The following is a 21,891-nucleotide window of genomic DNA, read 5'->3' as shown; positions in this document are numbered from 1 at the left end:
TGAGTTTTATTGAATTAAAACAGGTTTCTGTGTCGAATAAAATAGAACAAAATAAGGTTTTAGAATGAGTACCGCAGTAATATTTACGTAGGTAATTCGATGTAATTTGTGTATAATTAAAATATTATTTCATATTTTTATTTAATACTTTTAATTTGTTAAGTGTGTTAAACTTCATGTTGACAGATTTCTCTATTGCAATGTACTTAGCAGTTACTGAGAAGAATAGCCGTGACACACATACGGGTAGACATGTAATCTTACTATGCCATAATGCGATCTTATAAGAACGTTTCACTTAGACAATATGACAAACAACAAAAATAAATAGTAGTAGTCGTACAAAATAAAATAAACACCAACTTCAGTCGTGGCAAAAATAATAATTTTTATTTTATAACTAAATTACTGCACCGATTTTGATAAAATTGCCATGATACCAATCTATAAGTAAACCTTTTCAGATAAAAGTTTTCCATAGCGGTTTATAAATGTTGGTATTCTGATGTAAAATAAAATACATCCGAACGAAACTCCTTCTTTTTTAAAGTCAATTAAAAAATAGGTATCGAAAAATTGTGTGAGGATATTTAGTGCTTCGAAATCATTTAGTTGTATGTTAACATAAAAATCTTATTTAACGTCGTAAGTTCTCAAATGTAAGATTACATTTACTAAGATTACATTACAAGTACCGCACCAGAAGATGCATTTTGAAATAAAATAGCAAAGTAGATATTAAATATTTATATAAAGTATTTTACGATTTTGTTTCACATAAAAAATATCGTAATGGGTTTAGAATTTTTAAAGATAATAATAATAATTACACAGACACGCATAAAATATAGGAAAATTGAGAATCTCTTACACAACTACCCAAAAAAGAGATTGTAGGCGATTTGTTCTAGTATTAGTGATAGTATGACAGTTAAATCCAAAACTATCTGGGTTCATCATCAGCGACCTCGGTGCTGTCGGTGACTACGTTGTATCTGTACGAGATCTGCTTCACGAGGCCGAGGTTCACGAGGAAGTCCAGCAGTGGACGTCTTCTCACTATACAAGTGTACGACGCGGATCGAATACCTAGAATAATACACATTAATGTATTACGAAGTCTAACATTTTGTTTAGAAATTTGTAATGGCAAACAAGCTGATGTTCCGCCTGATAGGAAGCAAGCGGTAACCGTCGTATAAACATGAACAGCACCATGCTTATTACAGAATATACATGGTAATCAACATTATAGGTTTTTTATATAACTTAAAATGGCAAACAAGCTGACGGCCCACCTGATGGAAAGTGGTAACCGTCGCCTATAGACATGAGCAGTACCATGGGCATAACAGAGTATACTGTTTCGCCCATGATATCCCCTATGCGTTGCCATTCCTGAGGACTTAGGTGTTATTTCTCTGTACCCTGTAAATTCACGCCATATCCTACCCTTCAAACCGAAACACAGCCATGCAAACATAACTGCTTTACAGTTGAAATACGAATGGGACAGAGGTACCCAAGCAAACGACTTTTGTACAAAGTCTCCCTCTGGTAAAATGATTGATAGACGGGGAAAAAGGTTCCTAAGTGACTATGCGCAATTAGATTTGAGACGGCTCCTCGTGTGGTGCAGTAACGATCTTAAAAGCGTTATAGTGAGTTACTGGATACTAATGGTTTAAGATTAGGTGCGAATTCAGCTCTCAAAAAAGGTTTTGGACACAGCCATCCGAAAATTGGCCAAGTGCGACTCGGAGTATGAATTCATGATCGATGTAGTACATTCCTAAATTCCAAAAAAGATATTTCCAATTCTATTTCCAAAAGAGATGTTTACAAAACACATGTCCAAACCAAGATTTTGTACAGTGTATAGTTCAATGTGGGCAAAGTTGTTAGGCGAACACTAGTAAATTAACTTGTGAAATGTTAAAGTAAGGAATTGGATGGATTGGAATATCATCACCCTATCGGCCTCAATGAACCGTGAAAGTGTGTCCACAACTCTATTAGATTTGTGACATGATATGGACAATGCGCCCTAGTAATCACAACGGTGTTTTTGCGCTTGCTTAGGATCATATAGGATTAGAATATATGATTATATAGGGAAATTTGAGGCAGACCAATGTTCAGCAGTGGATGATAGTTGTAATAATGACGATAATGATACAAAGAGTAAAGAAAGCAGACTGATCAAGTCCCCAAGCCTATTGATTGTTAGATATAATGACGATTATAATTTTTAGTGTCTGTTAGTACTCGTAGGTTCACGGTAAGAAGTTTGAACTCCGCTCAGAACAAGTATTTTGTATTAATAAATGTGTCTGTATCTATAAGTTGAGGTATTATAGAATGTCTGGTAGTCGTTACTCAGATATATAACATTCATAATATGAAAGTAATAAGTCGGAACAAAAATAATTGATTAACTTTTTCTGTTATACTGAATTCTTTGAAATGACTTACGATTGGTCTTAGCTAGGGGCTTTGTCACGAGCTGCGGTCCGAACTCGTACAGTAGCTGGAAATCAGCGTGGTTGCCAAAACGGAATCCGAAACCGACGCGTTGATCGTTACCTGTTAGATTATAAGCTATTTTTAGGCACGTAATTATCTTGCAAAAGCAATTATTGTTAAGGACCATGATGATATTTTATATAGGTACCAAATAAGTAGGTATTTTATATTAAAGAACGTTTGCAAATAATTTTTTATTAAATTTAGTGTCTTTTTAAAAATTGTTACCAAGTCTTCAAAAAAAAGTCTTAAATTGCATATATATTATTTGTGTATGTACGACAATATTTTCGCGAGAAATATATTTGATTTTGTGAATCGACTTTAATTACGCTATTTTTTGTATTTGGTGTTGTTTACTTTAATGGTACCAATCTATGTATATTTATTAATTTAGTTAAAATTAAAGTCTCCCGACTGTATTTAACAAGAATTATTGAATTTATTTTACAAATCGTAATCGATATAACATACTAGTTATATACTGCAGCCCCGTCTGCGTGAATCAGTACAAAATATTTTAAGTGCTAAGTTAGGATAAATCCTACCCATGTATCAAATTTATTTCAAATCCGTTCAATAGTTTTTGCGTAAAACAGTAACGGTCCATCCATTTGTACATCATTACCAACTTTTTGCATTTATAATATTAATAAGATATATATTGTGAAAATTGACAATGTTAATATATGTATATTTATATCCATCTCGTACCAAATTTAAGTCGAGGGGAGAATCCATAGATGGCTGCAAATCCAGCTGGGACATCCTCGGGCACCACCAGTATTATACCTTCGGCTAGAAGACCTGTGGAGAAACAGACAATGTAAATATCTTAAGAATGTCATCCACTAACAATGTTACTAAACATTGGCCAACATGAATCCTATGTAAGTACTTGCTGCCATATTGGTCCACACTTTCCTTTCCCATGGGTGTCGTAAGAAGGGTGTTTATGGTGAAGAGATGGGCAGCAACATCCCTCTTAAAACATCATCAAAAACCTGATTGCGGTTGCCAACCTACTTGCCAAGCATGGCGACTACTGGCAAAATTCCCCTTATTGGGAAGGTCTATGTTCAGCAGTGGACAGTCAACGATTGATATAATAGTAAAAAGTACTTATGTGTAGAAAAAATTTAAAGCATTTTCATATGACTGTAAACGAGCAATCATAAAAACATAACGAGGCTCGTAGGAGGCTGATTTTGACAATTGAAATTAGTGCAGTATATATATAGTTATAATTTTTGATAACATTGTCTATTGATTTAAAAAAGCTGTTGATTATAAATAAAAGCAACACTTGTATTATTCCATCAGCAATAGAGTCGCTTAAAAATCAAATTTTGTAACTTAACGTTATGTACAAGCCAATATATACGTTTATATACGTTTGAATTTTAATAAATTAATTAAGAACAACAAAAACGTCAGCTCGAGGCTCTTTTCAGTCGAAAAATTTTCATACTACCATTCACTGGTTTTTGGTGAAAATAAAACAATATCAATAGATTGCAACAAATAAATATTTTTTTTTAATTTAGCAATAAATAAATAAATGCTGATTGAAATGGATACTTACATTCAAAAATAAAAATAATCATCAAAATCACCTTCCGAGCCATTTTGGACAATTCACAGAATATTTTAATTAGGTATAGGTAATTTTAATTATTCATGTACTCATAATGATTTTTTTCACAAAATTACTAACAATACATTTTTAATCGATATATTATAGTTTTGGATAAAAGGTTAAGTTACAGCCAAAGGGCGTTCTAACTATGCCGTGGATTATGATAGAATGCTAAGAACAAAGTATGTCAATACTCCTGTAATTATAATTAATTAGACATTGTTTTCTTAAACGATTCCCACGAGATTATTGGTACAGTCAGTTACAAAAATTCGAAATATATGGAAAAAATAAAATTTTCTTTAAACATATGGTATGCACGAGTATGTGTGTTATTACGTACATATATACAATATATTTATGTAATCATAATAAAACAAGCAGTTAACGAACGAAAATTCGTGTTGAATAGTTGCTACTACTAGACACAGGTGTCTCTCTGTTAGAGGTAGAGATTTACCTATTACCTTTTTTGGGATGAACATGACATGGTATCCTGCCTACGCTATTGGTTTACGCTGACAGTATACTAGCGAGGGATGATAGGTGAGAATAAACTGAGGTCAGATAGTGCATTGTGATTAATTCACGACGATAATCACGATGGTTTCTGATGAACGGTATGGATGTCTTTTTAAATATTGTTAGCAAAGGGGTTGTTATACGTGATTACTAATTATCACTTATCTTCTGCCTTCGGTTAGCCAGAGGCTTGGTTTACGACTTTATATAAAAAATTTTTTTTCTAATATGGGTGTTTTGTACCTTTAGTTGGCTTTTATGATATACCAGGGGAGGATTGTGTGTTAATATGTCTTATTATTAACTTTTACTCCATTATTCACAGGAAGTGCATTTTAACTTTTACTTAATAAAATTTCTTATGAAAATTAGGTATAGAGAAATGAAAAATGGACTATATTACCAAAGGGATTTTTAATTGTACTTTTATTAAATATTTCTAGTTGAATAAATTGTAAGAGTTGAACAAGAAGTAAAATTTATTTAACTACGTCGAAGGAAGGTTACCAAACTGCAAATTATAAAATAGGATTTAAATTCAGACTGACATTTTAAGGGGGGAGACTCATGTAAATGCCTCGAAATCGGTCATTTTTTAATATTTTTTTTTACAGTGAAAAAATAATTTAATTGTTTAGAACTTTTAACACAACTTTATTAAACATTTTAAGACTACAAAAAAAGAATTATTTTTTTTTTTTTTAATTCAAAATGGCGGCTCAGCATGATGTCTTGTAGGCTGCCTCTGACGCGAGGTCCGAAACTGCTTCATTTGTCACTCATCAACCATTGATCTGAAACACAAAAAAAAAAATTATTTTTTTTCAGGACATATAAACGGAAAGGATAAACCTATAAAATTAAAAAGAAAAGGATAAAATCCAATATAAAATCAGCCTTAAAAAAAAGTTACGATTTTGGGCTATTTTTTTGACCCTTTTGACCCCAAAAAAAATAAGTAATCAATCAGAAATACCTGAAGTTTTAGGTTTATCCTTCCGATAGTAATGTAGAGAAAAGCCTCACCAAATTTCAAACAAATCGGTCAATAATTTTTTGAGCTACAACACGAACAGTTTTTCAAAAAGTAGTTTCGAGATAATCGCGTTTAAAGTTTCAGTACAGGAAAATGAGTAGTTTTACTGAATTATTAATTACTTACCGACTAATTTGCAATTCCAGGTCCATATAACAGTCCTTCTTCCTCCTCAAAAAGTTGATTTTCATCTATTTGATGTTGTCTGCGAGCTGAACGAGCATCTTTGGTCTCTGAAAGGCTTTTACGATTCTGTCGGGTTATTCGCTCCTCGTCTGTACTATCCGCAAATATCTTAGCATAAGTGCCAATATTCAGATTCAAAAGGTTCATTATTCTTAATACGGAAGTATAACCTTCATTAAATATCCCTGCAGCAATGTAAGCTGAAATTTCGACTACTTTTAGTCCGGAATGCAGGTGTTTTGGGGATAATCGCCAAACTGTAGCGTTAAAACTTTCGTTCGCGTTCTGCGTATGACCACCAAGGCATCGCTCAAGTAAATCATCTTTGGACAAATCTTGATATATTGGTAAAAGATGCTGTTTTAAATCTTCACCAAGTAATGGAGCTAAATTTTCCTTTCGAGGATCTCGATTTTGAGCAATAGCCTTCTGCCATTTGCACCAGCTATCAACGCCTACAGGGCAGTTATCATGTTGGGGATTTTCTGTAGTGGAAAAAATATGATCATAAGTAGCCATTATGGCTTTTTTCATATTTTCAACACTGTTAACATTTCTCTGAATACTTAAACCATAATATTTTGTTAATTTTTTTACCACTTTATCAGTTAGTTTTCCTCTCCCCGAAAGTTTCTTTTCTTTTCTTACATTTCTAAGTCGAGAACCCATTCTTTTTTCTACATGACCAATACATTCACTCTTCACTACTGGTAACTCATTACCGTAAGGTTCTAAATCTAGAATAGCCTTGAATGTCTTAGAATCTCCGTCACCAATGTAGTTACCATATTTTACTCCGAATTTTTCTTCTGAAGTCGAGAACATTTCTTTCATGGCATCGACTTCCATCTTTCCTGACGAACCTTCGTGATTTTTTTGACACTCATCCTCGTGATATTCAATCCACTTACGGAATTCTTCTGTATGAGTCTTGTTCTTCCAGTAAATACAGCCTTGACAGTAACTACTTTTTGTTTTCAAATCAATAACTTTCCCTGAATAATATCCTATGAGCGTTGCAACACCGTAATTTGATTTGAAACCACGTTTTTTCCAAGTACCATCTCCAGATACTTTTAAAATATTTTTTCTCTTCCTTGCTCGACATTTTTTTCCATCTCTTCTTTCACTGCCTTCTGCGATAGAAATTCAAATGATAATTTCACTGTATTATAAATGTGTTCCACAATGTTAGCGTAACAACTTTTACTCAAACCAGTGCATAGGTCCATCAGGTTACAAAATAAATTTATCCCTTCTCTTCCAACACCCAAAAGTCTCATGATAAACACTATTCTCCGGTTTATTTCAAATCCGTTGTTAATGAAAGGACCTGAATTTATTGTTTTATTACCACATGGACATGTGACAACAATTTTAAAACCAAGACCTCTGGAACTACACTCATTGAATTTTATCTTCTGATTACACACCGAGCACTTCACAATTTCAGACAAAGCTGTAAACACTGTAAAAAATTCAATTATCCTGTACCCGTGTAAAGGATTTGTTATTATATCTTCACTATCACGGGCATGGAGTTTTTTGCCACTGGCACTGTGATCATGGCTTACACTGGCTTCGAATTTTTCACCTTCATTATTAGTGAATTGATTGCCCTGAAACTTTCGTTTCCGGGTGTTATTTCTTGCAATATTCCCACGTGTACCTTTTTTATAATTCGGCATTTTTGCTTTTCAAAATCGACTGAACACGAAGAAATCTCCAGCTAAACTAAATATATTTCTCGACTAACGATTATTCGTGTACTAATGTTACACGTGTGCAGAAATGTAAAAGTATATATATATATATATTTACTAAAAAGGATTCTCGATAGTTGAACAAAAGAAATATTTCCAGGTATTATAATAGAAGGGTCCTTTTCAAGCGCCCCGACTACCTGGCTCGTTACTTGACAATACGTACTTCGGCCCGCTCCACTGTATTAGCTATAACTTTGTAAATATTCGAGATTTTTTTTTTCCGGCTCGTCAGTACACGCTCAACATAGTATACTTTCAGAATATCGAAAAAAAAAAAATCGATTTTTTGAAAATTTTACATGAGTCTCCCCCCTTAAAAGGTTTATATTTATTATTGAATTTAGAGATGTTATGTATAGTTTAAGATAGACACCACTTTGTAGATTTTACAACGCCAAATATATTTAGGTACTTCATTTTCAATACAATATTATGTGTGAAATAAAAATTCAGAGAAATAGAAATACTGTCTTATTATGATGTATATTAAGTACATAGGTAATTGAAATACTAAAACTCTATGTCTATTTTTTATCTCCATGACTGTACGTAAAGCACCTACTTATCAAATCAATGGTGCAATATTGTATTAGTAAATTTTTGTTCTAACTACACAGACGGTTTGTAATCCTTATGAGTGTGACTTGTATCCATAAATAAAACATACTTTTGTAGCATCTTAAATAGTTGCGGATACACGAATTAAAAAAAAACACACACACACATACACGCACAAACACATACATAGACCCACGAAAATAAAAAATAATCATCAAATTGAATATAGAATCGCGCAACATATAGAATAGAAAATTCCCTTTTTGAAGTCTCTCTGACGATAATGGACAGAAATTTGTCGATTACGTGAATAATAACCATATAAATGTAGTAGTAAATTTAATTGAAATATTTAGTACACTTAATAGTCGAGGGATGGACAGCAGCGTCTCTTTTAAAACATCACCAAAGGCTAACTTCGGTTGCTAACCCGCTCGCCAAGCGTAGCAACTACTGGCAAAAATCCCCCTTATGGAGAGGCCTATATTATACGGCTGATATGATGATGATGATGACGATGACTTAGTACAGATTTAGCATAGCCGTCTAATTTTCTCTCAAAATGTATTCACATATATTGATTTCGAGTGCATCAGGTGAGCCGCATGCTCGTTTGCCCCCTGTGTTGTAAAAAAAATAATTCCAATTACTTTACAGTTTAATTTAATTTGAATTAAATAACTGACTTTTATAGATTCGAAAATAATTATTAGCTCATGATTTCTCTAATATTTTTTTTATAATTTCTTTTATAAATATTATGAAGCTGTGATTTTATTTTTTATTTAGTTAATTATACATATAATATTTAAAAAACTACTTTTTTCATAATTTCAATAATATGTATAATTCTTCCCGGACCAAGCCTTGCAGCTTTCTATCTATAGTTGCGCCTATAGGAAAATATATGCACTGTCCCGCTCAGACTACCATAGGTTTCACGAAATAAGAAAGTGGTGGCTCTATGTTATTGTTTTAAAATATAATATAAACCATTTTGAATCATTTAATAGTAACTTCTTGTTATTTTAATAATAAGGTTTAAAATATACAAGCAGCATTGTCTGACATAAGTTACGACAACCTTTCACTTTTCGCGGTGAATGGAAACTCACACATACGTAAAACATACGAGATATTTTAGCACAATGCAATATGTGCCATTATCGAATGGAATAGAGTTGATTGTCAAGAGAAAATGATTTTAGCACTTATTTCGAAAAGATTTTGAATTTTGTACGCATGGACCCTGAGAAATCGAATTGCAAAGAGGTATATTCGATGAATAATAGCTAAGGAATGTATACCTAATTTGAACAAATCGTAAGGTATGAAATTAATCGATTTAGTTTCCCCACTTAGGCCATAATAATTATGTGAGAGTTACGACACTCGTTTGTATATGATACTGTAGTCAGTTTGGCGGTAAAATCGGTGGTTGACGTTCGATTTTATTTTATAAATATTATTTTTTTAATATCATTGATGACAAAGGACGAATGTAAAAGGAGATTGTAATATTGTTTAGTAGTGTTAAGTGTCTGTGCTTTATTCAGTCGTAATTGTGAAATTAATACGCAATGGATGTGAGATTATGTATTTTCCTGTTCCTTGTTTCTTTGGGTGAGTATTATTTTAACAGTTAATTTAAATTTCATACGAATGATTTTATTCGTCTTCATTCAGTGTGCGTGTGTGTGTGTGTGTGTGGTATTTAAAACACATTAATAAAAAAATCATTACTTTTTTTTAAATTATTTTATATAAACATTTAGTTGGTGATATTTGTTGTTTTTAAAACAACAAATATATCATAATTCCCAAAGAGGGTTGACGTCAGGCAGGTGGCCGGTTGTAAAACTAAAAACCAAATCTTTTTTTAATATGGTTAAAATCATATTACGCCGACCCCAAATGATTGGGATAAGGGTAGGAAGATCGTAAAAGGTTATATTCGATAACTAGCTTACACAGTGGCTTTATCCGTGTGAATCAATGTATTAGGTATTTTATGTGCTAAGTTAGGATATAACTTATCTGTGTACTAAATTTCATTCAAATCAGATGTGCAGTTTTTGTGTGATATAGTAGCAAACATTCATTCGTTCATATATCCATCATTACAAACATTTGCATTTATAATATTAATAGAATATATGTGTAGAATATATATGTAGAATATATATGTGTAATAATGACGGATTATTGGAATAAATAATCAAAAAATAAAATCTTATGTAATTTGTAAAACATTTTTTTTCGTTGACCGACACAATTTGAAGTGTACAATAAGTATTTAAAGTTCATACCTATATACAATTTCTTAATTATCAAAGGACATCGAGATATTAAAGCACATACATTGCATAAGTGAACGGCATGTCCGCACTATAGCTTTATTGAGGACAAATTAGTAGTACCTACTTCACATCTTACTTATTAAGTTATCGATTAAATATAGTATCAATTAACATACTTTAATATTATATTATTATTTAGCAATAAGTGAGTATTTCATAATTAAAATAATTAATTCTTGGACAAAATTATAATTAATGTGTTATTAATGACTTTAATATATAATACATTAGGGTAAGTATCTGTTAATTATTATACCTAATGAGCAGAAATAAAACAGAGAGCCGTGTTTTGGTAATTTATGGTTTAAGTTATAAATTTATACGATAGCGTAAGTAATATAAAAAAAAAACAGTTAATAAAAATACTCAATATTTCCCTTTTTTTTTAAATCGGTTGAAAACAGTTCAATTCAAAAATTCAAGACGAATAAAATTAAAGTACCTATAGACATCATAGATAAAGATTTAGCTATTAAGATGGAATGTTTTGCTAATTGTACTGCATCTATATTTCCAAAAAAAAAAAAAACAGTAGAAATAGTATAAGCACAGAAAAAAATATTACAACCTTTATCTGTGGTATCTATCAGGTCATAGAAAGAGTTTGCCACAGGTATTATTCTTAATCTATGTATCAGGTACTTTAGATTCATAGATTAAGGATAGTCCCTGCGGTCCTAACTTTCTATGTTCAAAATATTTAAGATCCATAACCGGCTTTAATCTTTGACCGGCAATTACGAGACGAGTTACGAAAGTTGACAAAGAGATTACGTAAGTAGCCTTCGGTTCTTTGTTTAGTCCTCACTGTATGAATAATTATATTAATCAAACTTGTTTCCTGGGTGTTGATTTATGGCACCATTAATTATGAGAAAGTATACAAAAAACGAGAGAGTAGTAACTCCCTCCCTCCCGGGCAGAAGCCTATATTTAGCAGTGGACAGTTGATAGCTGATGTGATGATGTGAGAGTGAAACATCTGAGAGCAATAGATTGTTAAAAATCAACATATATTCGTATGTACAAAGGGAATTTTATAAATTTACAGTATTAGTCGTTATATCGTTAAAAAATAAATACAAGTTTTTAAAATAATATGTTAGAAGTTTTTGATTGACACTATGTCGATTTCTAAATGTAGGTAGCTATATCTAGGAAATTTCTAGAGTTCACATACAGAAAGTACTATCAACGGTTTATTAGTCTTATTTGTATTAGGCATTTATATATATTTTTAATGGATGACAATGAAATGGTAAACCCCGCCCGTGCTAACGGTATACACTGACAGGGTACCAGTAAGAGATAAGTGAAGATGAAAAGATAGATCAGTTAGCCTATCGTGATGAAATTAGAATTCAGCATTATAAATTAGAATTCACCTAGAATTCAGCACGATGGTTTTCAGGGGGACCACGTGGAGTGCGACTTAGTTGGGTATATTGCTAGCAATTGGGCCCTTAGTCGCCAATACACCCGCTCCCCCTACCCCCCCTCCCGATAACTATATTTGTATTACAAAAAAGTATTTTATTTAAAAAAAAGGACCATATAGAGTTCATGTATGTACGTATGTGCGTGTACTTGTCCTATCAAAACTTTTAACTGCCTGAACAAATAAGAATGCATGGGATATTGTAAGAATCCTTACATCACCCCAAGTGATATTAGCTATGTTTTTGAATATTTAATACGACGGGTGTACGATGCCATTAAAAAGTATAAAAAATAAGTTTATTAAAATTTGTATTTAAGTGTTTTTTTTTAAGATCTAGGTAAGTAGTTTATAATGCAAAGAGAAAATATTTTCAATATTTAACTCCTAATATAGAAGTATTACCAGTTAAATATTAAAATAGTTTTTTTCGCATTAAAGTGAGTACTAGTCTTATGGTATGTATTAGGCTTGTGAGAGTTAACAATACCACATAAAGTATCAGATTATTGGGCGTTTCATAATCTCACTACTGTATTATACAATTGCGTTATACTCGTAAGTGAATCATTATTAGAGTCTAGACAACATAACTAGTTGTTAATACAAATAGATCTTTATTCCTATTGATATGAGATACTAATTTTGCGACTGAAATTAAAACTGAAGAGTATTTGAAAATGAAAATTTATCTAATTATATTATAGGAATACAGCTAGGATACAATAGTTTTTTTGAGCGATAATGTAAATGGCTTCGATGTTATTAGCATAAGGCCTACTATGAGAGTCACAGTTATATCAATTGTGTTATATAAGGAGTGCTAGTTATATTCCGCGGCTTAGCCAGTTCTCGTATCGTTATGGTGAATAGCCTAACTTTCTTCGAAAAATGAGCAGTCAAATGTAAAATGAATTTTTCAAATCCGACTGCTAGTTGCGGCAGTACGCGGTATTAGCGCGTATCAAAAAAATCGTTTTATTATAATAGTTTAAATATTATACTGTCAGACATAAATTCATACCACTACATTAACATAATAATCATACTCGTAGTTAGTCTACTGCAGTCCACCTCTGCACATAGGTCTCTCTCAAGGCTCGCTACTGAGCTAAGATCTTATTAGTTTTTCTGGAAACTTATAAAATATTATTAGATAGATAGATAGATACTCTTTATTGTTTCCTTCAAAAGATTACAATAGTAAACTTATTATAAATGTAAACAATTACAAGAAATAATATTAATACATCGATAGGTTCATAGATTGACACATATATTTTACACTGCAGTAAATCACTCGTGACCGTCGTATGTACTGTCATATTTTACTTCTGTTACATGTGTGACAACATATATTTTTTGTTTTGATGCATTACGAATGAAAGTGACAGCGATTCGACGTAAATATATACGAGTAGATATACTACACAGTAGGTAATATAAGTTTTAACTATTTTTATGTTTTCACTGCACAGTAGTTTTCTTACATAATCTATTGATTTATCATTATAAGAGTTATTATGTTTTCAACTTTTAAAAATTATAAGCAACGATTTGGTAAACAAGATGTTGCTATTTATTATTATACAGATACTAGTTTTTATCCGTGTCTTCGTCCGTGTGACCGGGATAAAAGGTAGTTTATATTGTTTTTTATTCCTTATAGTACGTTATACACGTATATTTGCATAATCGGAATACGTTGGAATAAATACTAGGCTATACCCTTCTTTATCTTTCGTTATCTCAAATAATACATGTATATCAAATTTCATAGTGATTTGTTAAGCGGATAAGGTGCAATAAAGCAATAAACAAACTCACTTTTACATTTATATAATTAGTGAGGATATACTCCTGTATATCTCGATATCTTATTTATTATTGAGGTATTAATCTATACTTAATTACTGTTTTTGTTTACTATGACCTCGACTATGCACCGAATCTTGCTTCTGCAGGCATTTGTAATACCATCATATTTTTTTTATACAACTTAGAATGGCAAACAAGCTGACGGCCCACCTGATGGAAAGTGGTAACCGTCGCCTATAGACATGAGCAGTAACATGGACATAATAGAGTATACTGTTTCGCCCATGATACCCCCCATGCGTTGCCATTCCTGAGGACTTAGGTGTTATTCCTCCGTACCCAGTAAATTCACGCCATATCCCACCCTTCAAACAGAAACGCAGCCATGCAAACACAACTGCTTTACGGTTGGAACACGATTGGGACAGAGGTACCTAAAAATCATATAAAAATATTATATATACGCAATCTTTTGGAGCAAACAATATTATAATATCTATATATTTATATATATTTCCATGTCAAATGAAGTAAGTGGTATATTGTCTATGGCGTAACGTATAAACAAAACTTTCCCATTTATATTATTATTGAGTTTTACTATTTTACCCTCATAACCAGGATATGTCTATAATTGGGTTAAAAAATAGTCTATTCTCTTTTTTTCATACACATATGTGTATACCTTACAATGTTTGGTTATGGCATTAATGGACAACAAACAAATTCACTTTTACATTTATAATATTATAAGGATTAAATAAAAACTAAGGATTATAATGTATGGCAGGTTAAATATATACTTATTTGGAGATCTGTGTCGTATGGTTCGTGGAGGCTTTAATTGCTCAACATGTAACACATGTACCTATTCGTTTGAGGACGTATTGCGTCAACTTAGATCAGAGTTCATGACGACAGTGGCGACTTTAAGTATTTTTAAAGATACGTTTGTATATTAATTCTTACATAATACAAATTAGAAAGTATTTCTCTTTTAATGTTTGTAACATTTCTCAGCAAATTAGACAAACAGTTTTCTTAAGAAACTTCATTTTTTTTTAATGGATGATAATGGAATGGTGACACCGCTTACGCTATAACACATACCCTGGCGGTGCACCAGTGAGGGATGACAGGTGAAACTGAAAAGATAGGTCAATTAGCCCATCGTGATGAATACACCTGGAATTTAGCATGATTGTTTCAAGGGGAGACCATCCGTGGATAGGATATTTTGCTAGCAATAGCAATGGTAGTTCGCATTATTAACAATTCTTTCCCCCCAAGAATTAACATTAGAAGAGAAGAACAATTACTAGAAATAGATTATAGATTATAGTATTTGGCATTATTATTGTTAAAAGCGGCTTCTTCCATTTAACCTTTGGACAGAGAGCAGTAATCTTAAATGGATGGGTACCTAGATATCATATTTTGTAATTTATATTAATTTTATTTATTTAACAATGAAATATGGCATAAAAGGCGGTCTTTATGTTATAGACATTGATTAGGATCAATTCTAAGTAAGCCTTAGAATTTCTCTAAATTAATCTGTAAATATAAAATTTGATGTCTTAGCGGAATTTTTATTGTAAGGACCAATATGAACTAATTTTCGAATTGGTTTGAGTCAAAATTATTAAAATGTAAATTATATAGAGAATGAATGAGTATATTTTATTTGCATTATACAATATAGTGGAAAAACAAGACAATTAATAAATATAACGATACAGTTGTATAAGTACAGTAAGGTAGTCTTATTGCTGAGAGCAATCTTTTCAAGACAACCTTAGGGTAATGGACTAATTGTTGTACAAGTAGGTACTGTATAATTAAGAAAATTAATAGAATAAAACATTAAGGAAAATAATTATAAGTATTAAGTATATGTAATATATAATAAATAGTGGTCCACAAAACAGTAACTTCGCGAAATTTTTCTTCATCATTGTTATCATCATCTTTCTACTTTTAGCCCAATTATTATTTGGGATCGGCGTAATATGATTTTATCCATAGACATTAAAGTAAATTATTAAGAAAACAGATTTTGTTTTTTAATTTAGAGAAATGGGACGTCAGAACTGGCCCCATTATCTACCAAGCATAGCTTTTTATTGTATGTTTTTTTTGTTTCAGTATCGAGTTCAGTGATCATACCAGAGGAGCTTCCATCCTTACTGTCAGTCGCTTACTCAAATATACCACCCATAAAGAAAGGTAAATTATTTCTAATTGAATTTTGTTATAGTAAACTCTGTTGATAATGAATCCTGTAGGGCAGCTACCCAACGTTAAATAAGAAACTTCTATTATAAATAGAAAAGACAGGGGACTAGAGAGCAAATACTGTAAAGATCAACCAAGAATGATTTCTACTTCTATTGAAAACCTAGCCTCTAGCGGATGGTTTCGCAAATTCAGATATTCATACGAACTTATCGAAATAATAATCGATCCACACGTGAATCCTAATTATGGATTCAAATGAAATGAGGTGAAATAAACATGAATGCATTCGTTATATAAATTTACATATATACAATTTACAGTAGTTACTCTGATCAAATATTGCTTCAAATATTGTATACCACATTACAAATACATTATATACTGCTTTGTGAATTGACTACACAACATGGAGTCACGATTTTCAGCACATGAGGAAATTAATGTAAAGAAACTAACGCTTAGGTTATGGAATGAGCTTTCTATAGAGGTTTTTTTCAAGAGACTACAACATGAGGTTTTTTTAAAAAAGAGGTGAAGAGGTTTCTTCAGGCTAGGCAACGCGCGCGTTATGCCCCTAGTACTGCAGGTGTTCATAAGCTATGGTAATCGCTTACCATCAGTTGGGTCGCATGATTGTTTGCCACCTCAGTAGTATAAAAAAGAGAGGAAGAGATATGTATGATTTATTTGATACTTTCGTTTCATAGTAAGAGTTTATTTTAGTCACTCATACGAATGCCTTAGACGTATAAGGTTTCATTCATAAATAAGAACCAGTAGAAGTTCTAATAATCTTATTACATATATCACAGGAATACGACGCTCCAAAGTCTTATTTGGCTGCGGTGTAATATAAGGACACTACCAGCGTATCGTCACTGATGGCAGATTATAAAAGTCTGTTCTAAATAGATGTAGTATTTTTATTAATGATATTACTTCTTTGTACTATTTCAGGCACTGATTCTCGTGTCGGGTTTGGTTTCGCTTTTGGAAATCACGCTGATTTTCAAGTTGTTTTTGAGTTGGGACCGCAGACAACGACGCAGAATTTAAGTAAGTTTTTAACTAATTCAAGAGTAATCTGTTAAAAAGAAAATATGGTTTATTGGTAATAATTATTATAAATTACAATAATTATTATAATAATAATAAATGCTACACACTAAGATCTATAGATTGGTCCTCAAACTAGGATACCCTGTGTTAGGAGAAAACAGACGGCGAATACTACTGAGAAGCACAATTCAAAATACCTATAATCCGTGCCATTTTAGAAAAGTTCGTTTCCTAAGTTGTTAGATTGTGAATTGAACTCAGGAATTTATTTATGCAATATATATATATACATATATATATATATATATATATATATATATATATATATATTCTATGTCATATAGTCCCAGCATAAAATAGACCATCCCTTCCTTTTTCGTGGGTATAGTAAAAGGCGATTAAGGATGGACGAGGGATGGGCAGTAGCGTCCCTATTAAAATACTTCCAAAGTCTAAGTGCGGTTGCCAATCCACCTGTCAAGCGTGGCAACTACTGGCAAATACCCCAGAAGGGGGAAGTTCAGCAGTGGACAGTTAAAGGCTGATATGATGAATATGCCCACTACTACGTCATGGAAGTCGTAATTTTGTTGCTAAAATGCAAAGATGTCCGTTATTATAAGGTATAATTGTTGTAAAATAAATTACTAAAGGACTGATATAGATAACGATAATTATTGGGAATCTATTTTGATAATATCATGACATATAAAAAATTAAATGCAATAAAAATAAAACATTAATTTGGATCATATAAAACTTTTCTTCTACTTACAGCAAAAAACGTAAAGGATTAGAAAGTTAGACACGAGACTTTATATTTTTATTTCAGTCAGAAAATTTACTTCTATTTTTCGTATACAAGAAAATTTTAAAATTGGATTTTAAATGTATATTATTATTTTACAGCGGGCCAGGGCTTTTCATCTAGCAACACAAAACGGCAAGCACCCTCACCGCCTCCGTCTAAAATTAACAAGAACAGAGAAAAGGTAACTTCTATGCTCAGTTTCGCTTTTGCTGTTGCAAGAAAAAAACGACCTACATCTACCTGATCTATATCTCAATCTATTCAAAATTAAACTCAAAATATGCTCTTAACCCGTGTGCTCCCGGCATAGAATGGGCCATCCTTTCCTTTCCGTGGGTATCGTAAGAGCCGACTAAGGGGTTGCGAGGGATGGAACATCTCTAAAGCCTTACTGCGGTTGCCCATTCGCCTGCCAAGTCTGGCGACTATTGGCAAAGCCCCCAGGGGAGGCTTATGTTCAGCAGTGGAGAGTTAAAGGCTGACATGATGATGATAACTGTGTGTTTAATAAGTATCAACAAGTAGACTTATTCCATTCTACTAATGAAGAGTTTTACAGGATGGCAACGTAGTTTATCTATGGCGTTAATTAATTAATTAATGTAAAATTTAATGCAATCTATGTGAAATAATTTTTATAAGGCCTTGTCATGCGAATTGGTAAAAGCTATAATGCTTAACAAGCTGTTTTGTAAATAAATACACTCCTCGCAAAAATTAAGGGAACATAAAATTTTTTGAAATTTTTGGGTGATTTTCAACAGGCTGTATTTCAATGAAAAATAATCGTATAGGAAATTTAAAAAAAGGGTTTTGAAGCTTGAAAACTCTAGTTTTCAGATTTTTTGGTGAAAAAATTTTTTGAGCTCCGGTTTCCATGCAATTCTTAAACAAAGCTGAAAATAATTTTTTTCTAAATTTTCTAGGTTTCGTTTTTCACTCTATGGGCATGGAAAAATTTTTTCGAGCTACTCCATTGTATAGGTCTCTTAGCGTGTTTATTCAGCTTCAAAAATCGCTTTGGATGGCTCAATTACGACCATTTGTCTCCGAGATATCGAACTTTGAATGCAAAAGCATCCTTTTCCATTCAACTGCTAATATCTCTGGAACTACTGATCGCAAAGCAAGCAAAAATTTTTCTTAAAAATTTTCTTGCTTTTTTTCGATTTTTTTTTGATAATGAATTTTTAAAAAACAAAAAATTGAGTAAAAAGTGAAAAACAAATGAAATTATTGATTTTTGAATGGATTAGGGTGAGTTTAAGGGACAAAAACCTTGTTCCCTTATTTTTTCCAAAATTTCAATCAATTGGTCCGGGAAAAACCGTTGAACCGATCGCTCCAGGGATTTAGGGGGTTCTTTAAGGAACAATAGACTGTAAAATTTTCCTCAAACCTTAGCTTTCCCGCCCATATTAGCGAAGATACAGCCAAGTAACCAAAAAAGGAGAAAAAGTCACTTTTTTCCACTTTTTTCAATTCAATGTTAGAGGTGGAAAAAAATTTTTTCTTCACTAACTCTTGACTGTGCTTAATTGGAAATTTTATGCAGATAAAGAAACTCGACGCCCGCTTGCTGTGCGACCAGTAGTTCCAGAGATATTAGCAGTTGAATGGAAAAGGATGCTTTTGCATTCAAAGTTCGATATCTCGGAGACAAATGGTCGTAATTGAGCCATCCAAAGCGATTTTTGAAGCTGAATAAACACGCTAAGAGACCTATACAATGGAGTAGCTCGAAAAAATTTTTCCATGCCCATAGAGTGAAAAACGAAACCTAGAAAATTTAGAAAAAAATTATTTTCAGCTTTGTTTAAGAATTGCATGAAAACCGGAGCTCAAAAAATTTTTTTCCCAAAAAATCTGAAAACTAGAGTTTTCAAGCTTCAAAACCCTTTTTTTAAATTTCCTGTACGATTATTTTTCACTGAAATACAGCCTGTTGAAAATCACCCAGAAATTTCAAAAAATTTTATGTTCCCTTAATTTTTGCGAGGAGTGTATATAAAGTACCCATTTTAAAAATTCTCTTACTTATGAAAAGCTACATTATCAGCGAGTAACATAGGATATGTATATTAATTTTGAAAATTCTATGTACCTGTCCGAAGCCGGGCCAGATTTTAATAAATAAATGTATTTTGCAGTCAGATGGAGGCAAATATCTTCAGACTTGGGCGCAGAAGATGAAACATCCATCAAAAGTAAACAAGGAGACGTCGAGACCAGGCGAGGTGCCGAACTTGGAAGATTCCATGGTTGAGTTGGTGAAGAACGAAAAAGGAGAGTACGAAATTCATCAGCCAAGGCCTGGGAATCTACCACAAAAAGTTTTAGAGGATTTAAAAAGGTATCTATATATCTTTTAGTCATAAAAATTAAAATCTAAGGACCTACTTAAATTATTAGTTTAATGCTTGAATAAAATTAAACAAACTCACTTTCACATTTATAATATTAGTAATAATACATATATTACAATACTACATACAGGTTAATTTGACTATCGATAATTAAATACTATAAAATCACTTTAATATTAAATACTGCCACCTATATGTATTAGTGACAAAGTATTATTGATTGACATTTTTACGTTCCAACATCTCTCACAGATGTCGCTATAAAGTGACTTCAGATTGTCTTATACATTTTTAGAAGGTGGCGCTGTAAGCCTTCTAAAATTGAATTTAAAGTTTATTTAGATTAGTAGGAATGCGTTTGTAAGTTTCTGATATTTGTAACGCTGAAATTTAATAATAAGTGAAATTGTTCTTTACAATTAATAAATCTTTTATTTTTAGACTTTACGGACAGAAAAAGGAAGAAGCCATAAAGTTGAGAGAAACAAAGAGGAGCAAAGAGGAAATTAAGAAGATAACAGATGATCTGTCTAATGTTGATTTAGATTGAGGATTTATGTATTATTTTTGTAAAAATAAAATATAAAGTAAAATTTTTGTATTATTTGGAATAGGTAATATATTCAGCGCATATAGCTTATACACATATGGGGTAAATTTAGAAGACAGAAAGAAAAAATATTTTAACTAAAATGTTAGTTTGAAACCCAAATCTAACACACCGAATTAACAGGGTCTAAGACTACAAAAATTATTCTTGTAATCATCAAAGTATTAGCCTACGAATTTGCGTAAATATAGCCAAGTTATGACTCTGTTGGTTAGATTGTAATAGAAAAATGTTGGGGAAAAGGGTATGTTAGTAATGGGGTCTGACAGTACCCTATTAGGTTGATCTCTACGTGGTTCCCCCTGGAAGCCATCGTGGTTAAGTTGGGTTAATTGACCTTCTTTCATCTTTACTTATTATGTGTCACTGGTGCACCGCCAGCGTACCAATAGCGCAGGCGGGGTTAACTATCTATTCTCATCTATTAAATAAAAATTGGAAAACGGTACATTTTGGAAACTTAAAAATAATAATACTACGGAACTTTAATAATGCATGCACGATGCGCACATGTCTTTTACATTTAAATTGGTAATCAGTCGTGGGACACGCTGATTAATTTATAAAATTACTGGCATTAGTAGACACTTTTTACATTTCTTTCTCTGTCCATATCAGTGATCTTGAGATCGCCTCGGTGTTTCTTGCCTGTGATCTGAACAATGGAAATTTATTTAAACAACGTAGGTATAATGAATTTAATGAAAATTTAAATAAATTTAATAGATAATAATCACGTTATGTATGGATACAGAATTAGTTTAATCCACTGTTATTTTGATTTTATTGCATATAATAAAATATATACATACGCTGTGTGGTCCGAGTATGGAATGGGCTCCTCCTTTCCCGTGGGCGTCGTAAATTTAATGGAAGAGATGGACAGCAGCGTTCCTCTTAAAACATCACCAAAAGCATAACTGCAGTTGCTAAGCTGGCTGCCAAGCCTGGTAAC

At 32.1% G+C, this 21,891-nt stretch overlaps 3 protein-coding genes across 4 annotated transcripts; 1 reads left to right on the top strand and 2 right to left on the bottom strand.

Moving 5' to 3' along the window:
* Window positions 1-82: 82 nt before the first annotated feature.
* LOC113521150 (uncharacterized) lies at window positions 83-4,315 on the bottom strand. Its single transcript, XM_052893149.1, has 4 exons — window positions 4,112-4,315; window positions 3,241-3,333; window positions 2,476-2,586; window positions 83-1,089 (listed from the first exon to the last, which is right to left on the bottom strand). Exons 1-4 carry the CDS (start codon window positions 4,152-4,154, stop codon window positions 944-946), a joined length of 393 nt encoding a protein of 130 aa, XP_052749109.1. The 5' UTR covers window positions 4,155-4,315; the 3' UTR covers window positions 83-943.
* A 929-nt stretch (window positions 4,316-5,244) lies between these two features.
* Window positions 5,245-7,980, bottom strand: LOC128200264 (uncharacterized). Its single transcript, XM_052893146.1, has 2 exons — window positions 5,850-7,980; window positions 5,245-5,481 (listed from the first exon to the last, which is right to left on the bottom strand). Exon 1 carries the CDS (start codon window positions 6,756-6,758, stop codon window positions 5,853-5,855), a length of 906 nt encoding a protein of 301 aa, XP_052749106.1. The 5' UTR covers window positions 6,759-7,980; the 3' UTR covers window positions 5,245-5,481; window positions 5,850-5,852.
* A 1,642-nt stretch (window positions 7,981-9,622) lies between these two features.
* LOC113510116 (uncharacterized) lies at window positions 9,623-20,913 on the top strand. Of its 2 annotated transcripts, none has more exons than XM_026893538.3 (6): window positions 9,623-9,856; window positions 15,998-16,078; window positions 17,048-17,146; window positions 18,059-18,141; window positions 20,111-20,313; window positions 20,768-20,913. In XM_026893538.3, exons 1-6 carry the CDS (start codon window positions 9,814-9,816, stop codon window positions 20,874-20,876), a joined length of 618 nt encoding a protein of 205 aa, XP_026749339.2. In that variant the 5' UTR covers window positions 9,623-9,813; the 3' UTR covers window positions 20,877-20,913. The 2 variants fall into 2 exon arrangements, with proteins under 2 accessions (XP_026749339.2, XP_052749108.1); XM_052893148.1 differs by lacking the exon at window positions 9,623-9,856 and adding an exon at window positions 13,530-13,670.
* The last annotated feature ends 978 nt before the right edge of the window (window positions 20,914-21,891 follow it).

This window comes from Galleria mellonella, unplaced genomic scaffold, assembly GCF_026898425.1.
Source record: "Galleria mellonella isolate WM207_F2 unplaced genomic scaffold, CSIRO_AGI_GalMel_v1 utg172, whole genome shotgun sequence".
Classification (NCBI taxonomy): Eukaryota; Metazoa; Arthropoda; class Insecta; order Lepidoptera; family Pyralidae; genus Galleria; species Galleria mellonella.
The sequence above is the reverse complement of the archived record's forward strand: the minus strand, read 5'-3'. Positions and strand labels throughout refer to the sequence as shown.

Bases quoted from the DNA above. Each gene is read 5' to 3' on its own strand.
- LOC113510116 (XM_052893148.1), top strand. From the start codon at position 13,601: ATGTTGCTATTTATTATTATACAGATACTAGTTTTTATCCGTGTCTTC. The intron at 17,147-18,058 runs GTAAGTTTTTAA...ATTATTTTACAG, and splicing joins GACAACGACGCAGAATTTAA to CGGGCCAGGGCTTTTCATCT. The intron at 20,314-20,767 runs GTATCTATATAT...TTTTATTTTTAG, and splicing joins GTTTTAGAGGATTTAAAAAG to ACTTTACGGACAGAAAAAGG.
- LOC113521150 (XM_052893149.1), bottom strand. From the start codon at position 4,154: ATGGCTCGGAAGGTGATTTTGATGATTATTTTTATTTTTGAAT. The intron at 3,334-4,111 runs GTAAGTATCCAT...GTTTCTCCACAG, and splicing joins GATTATTTTTATTTTTGAAT to GTCTTCTAGCCGAAGGTATA. The intron at 2,587-3,240 runs GTACGAGATGGA...ATAATCTAACAG, and splicing joins CTCCCCTCGACTTAAATTTG to GTAACGATCAACGCGTCGGT.
- LOC128200264 (XM_052893146.1), bottom strand. From the start codon at position 6,758: ATGGAAGTCGATGCCATGAAAGAAATGTTCTCGACTTCAGAAGAAAAA.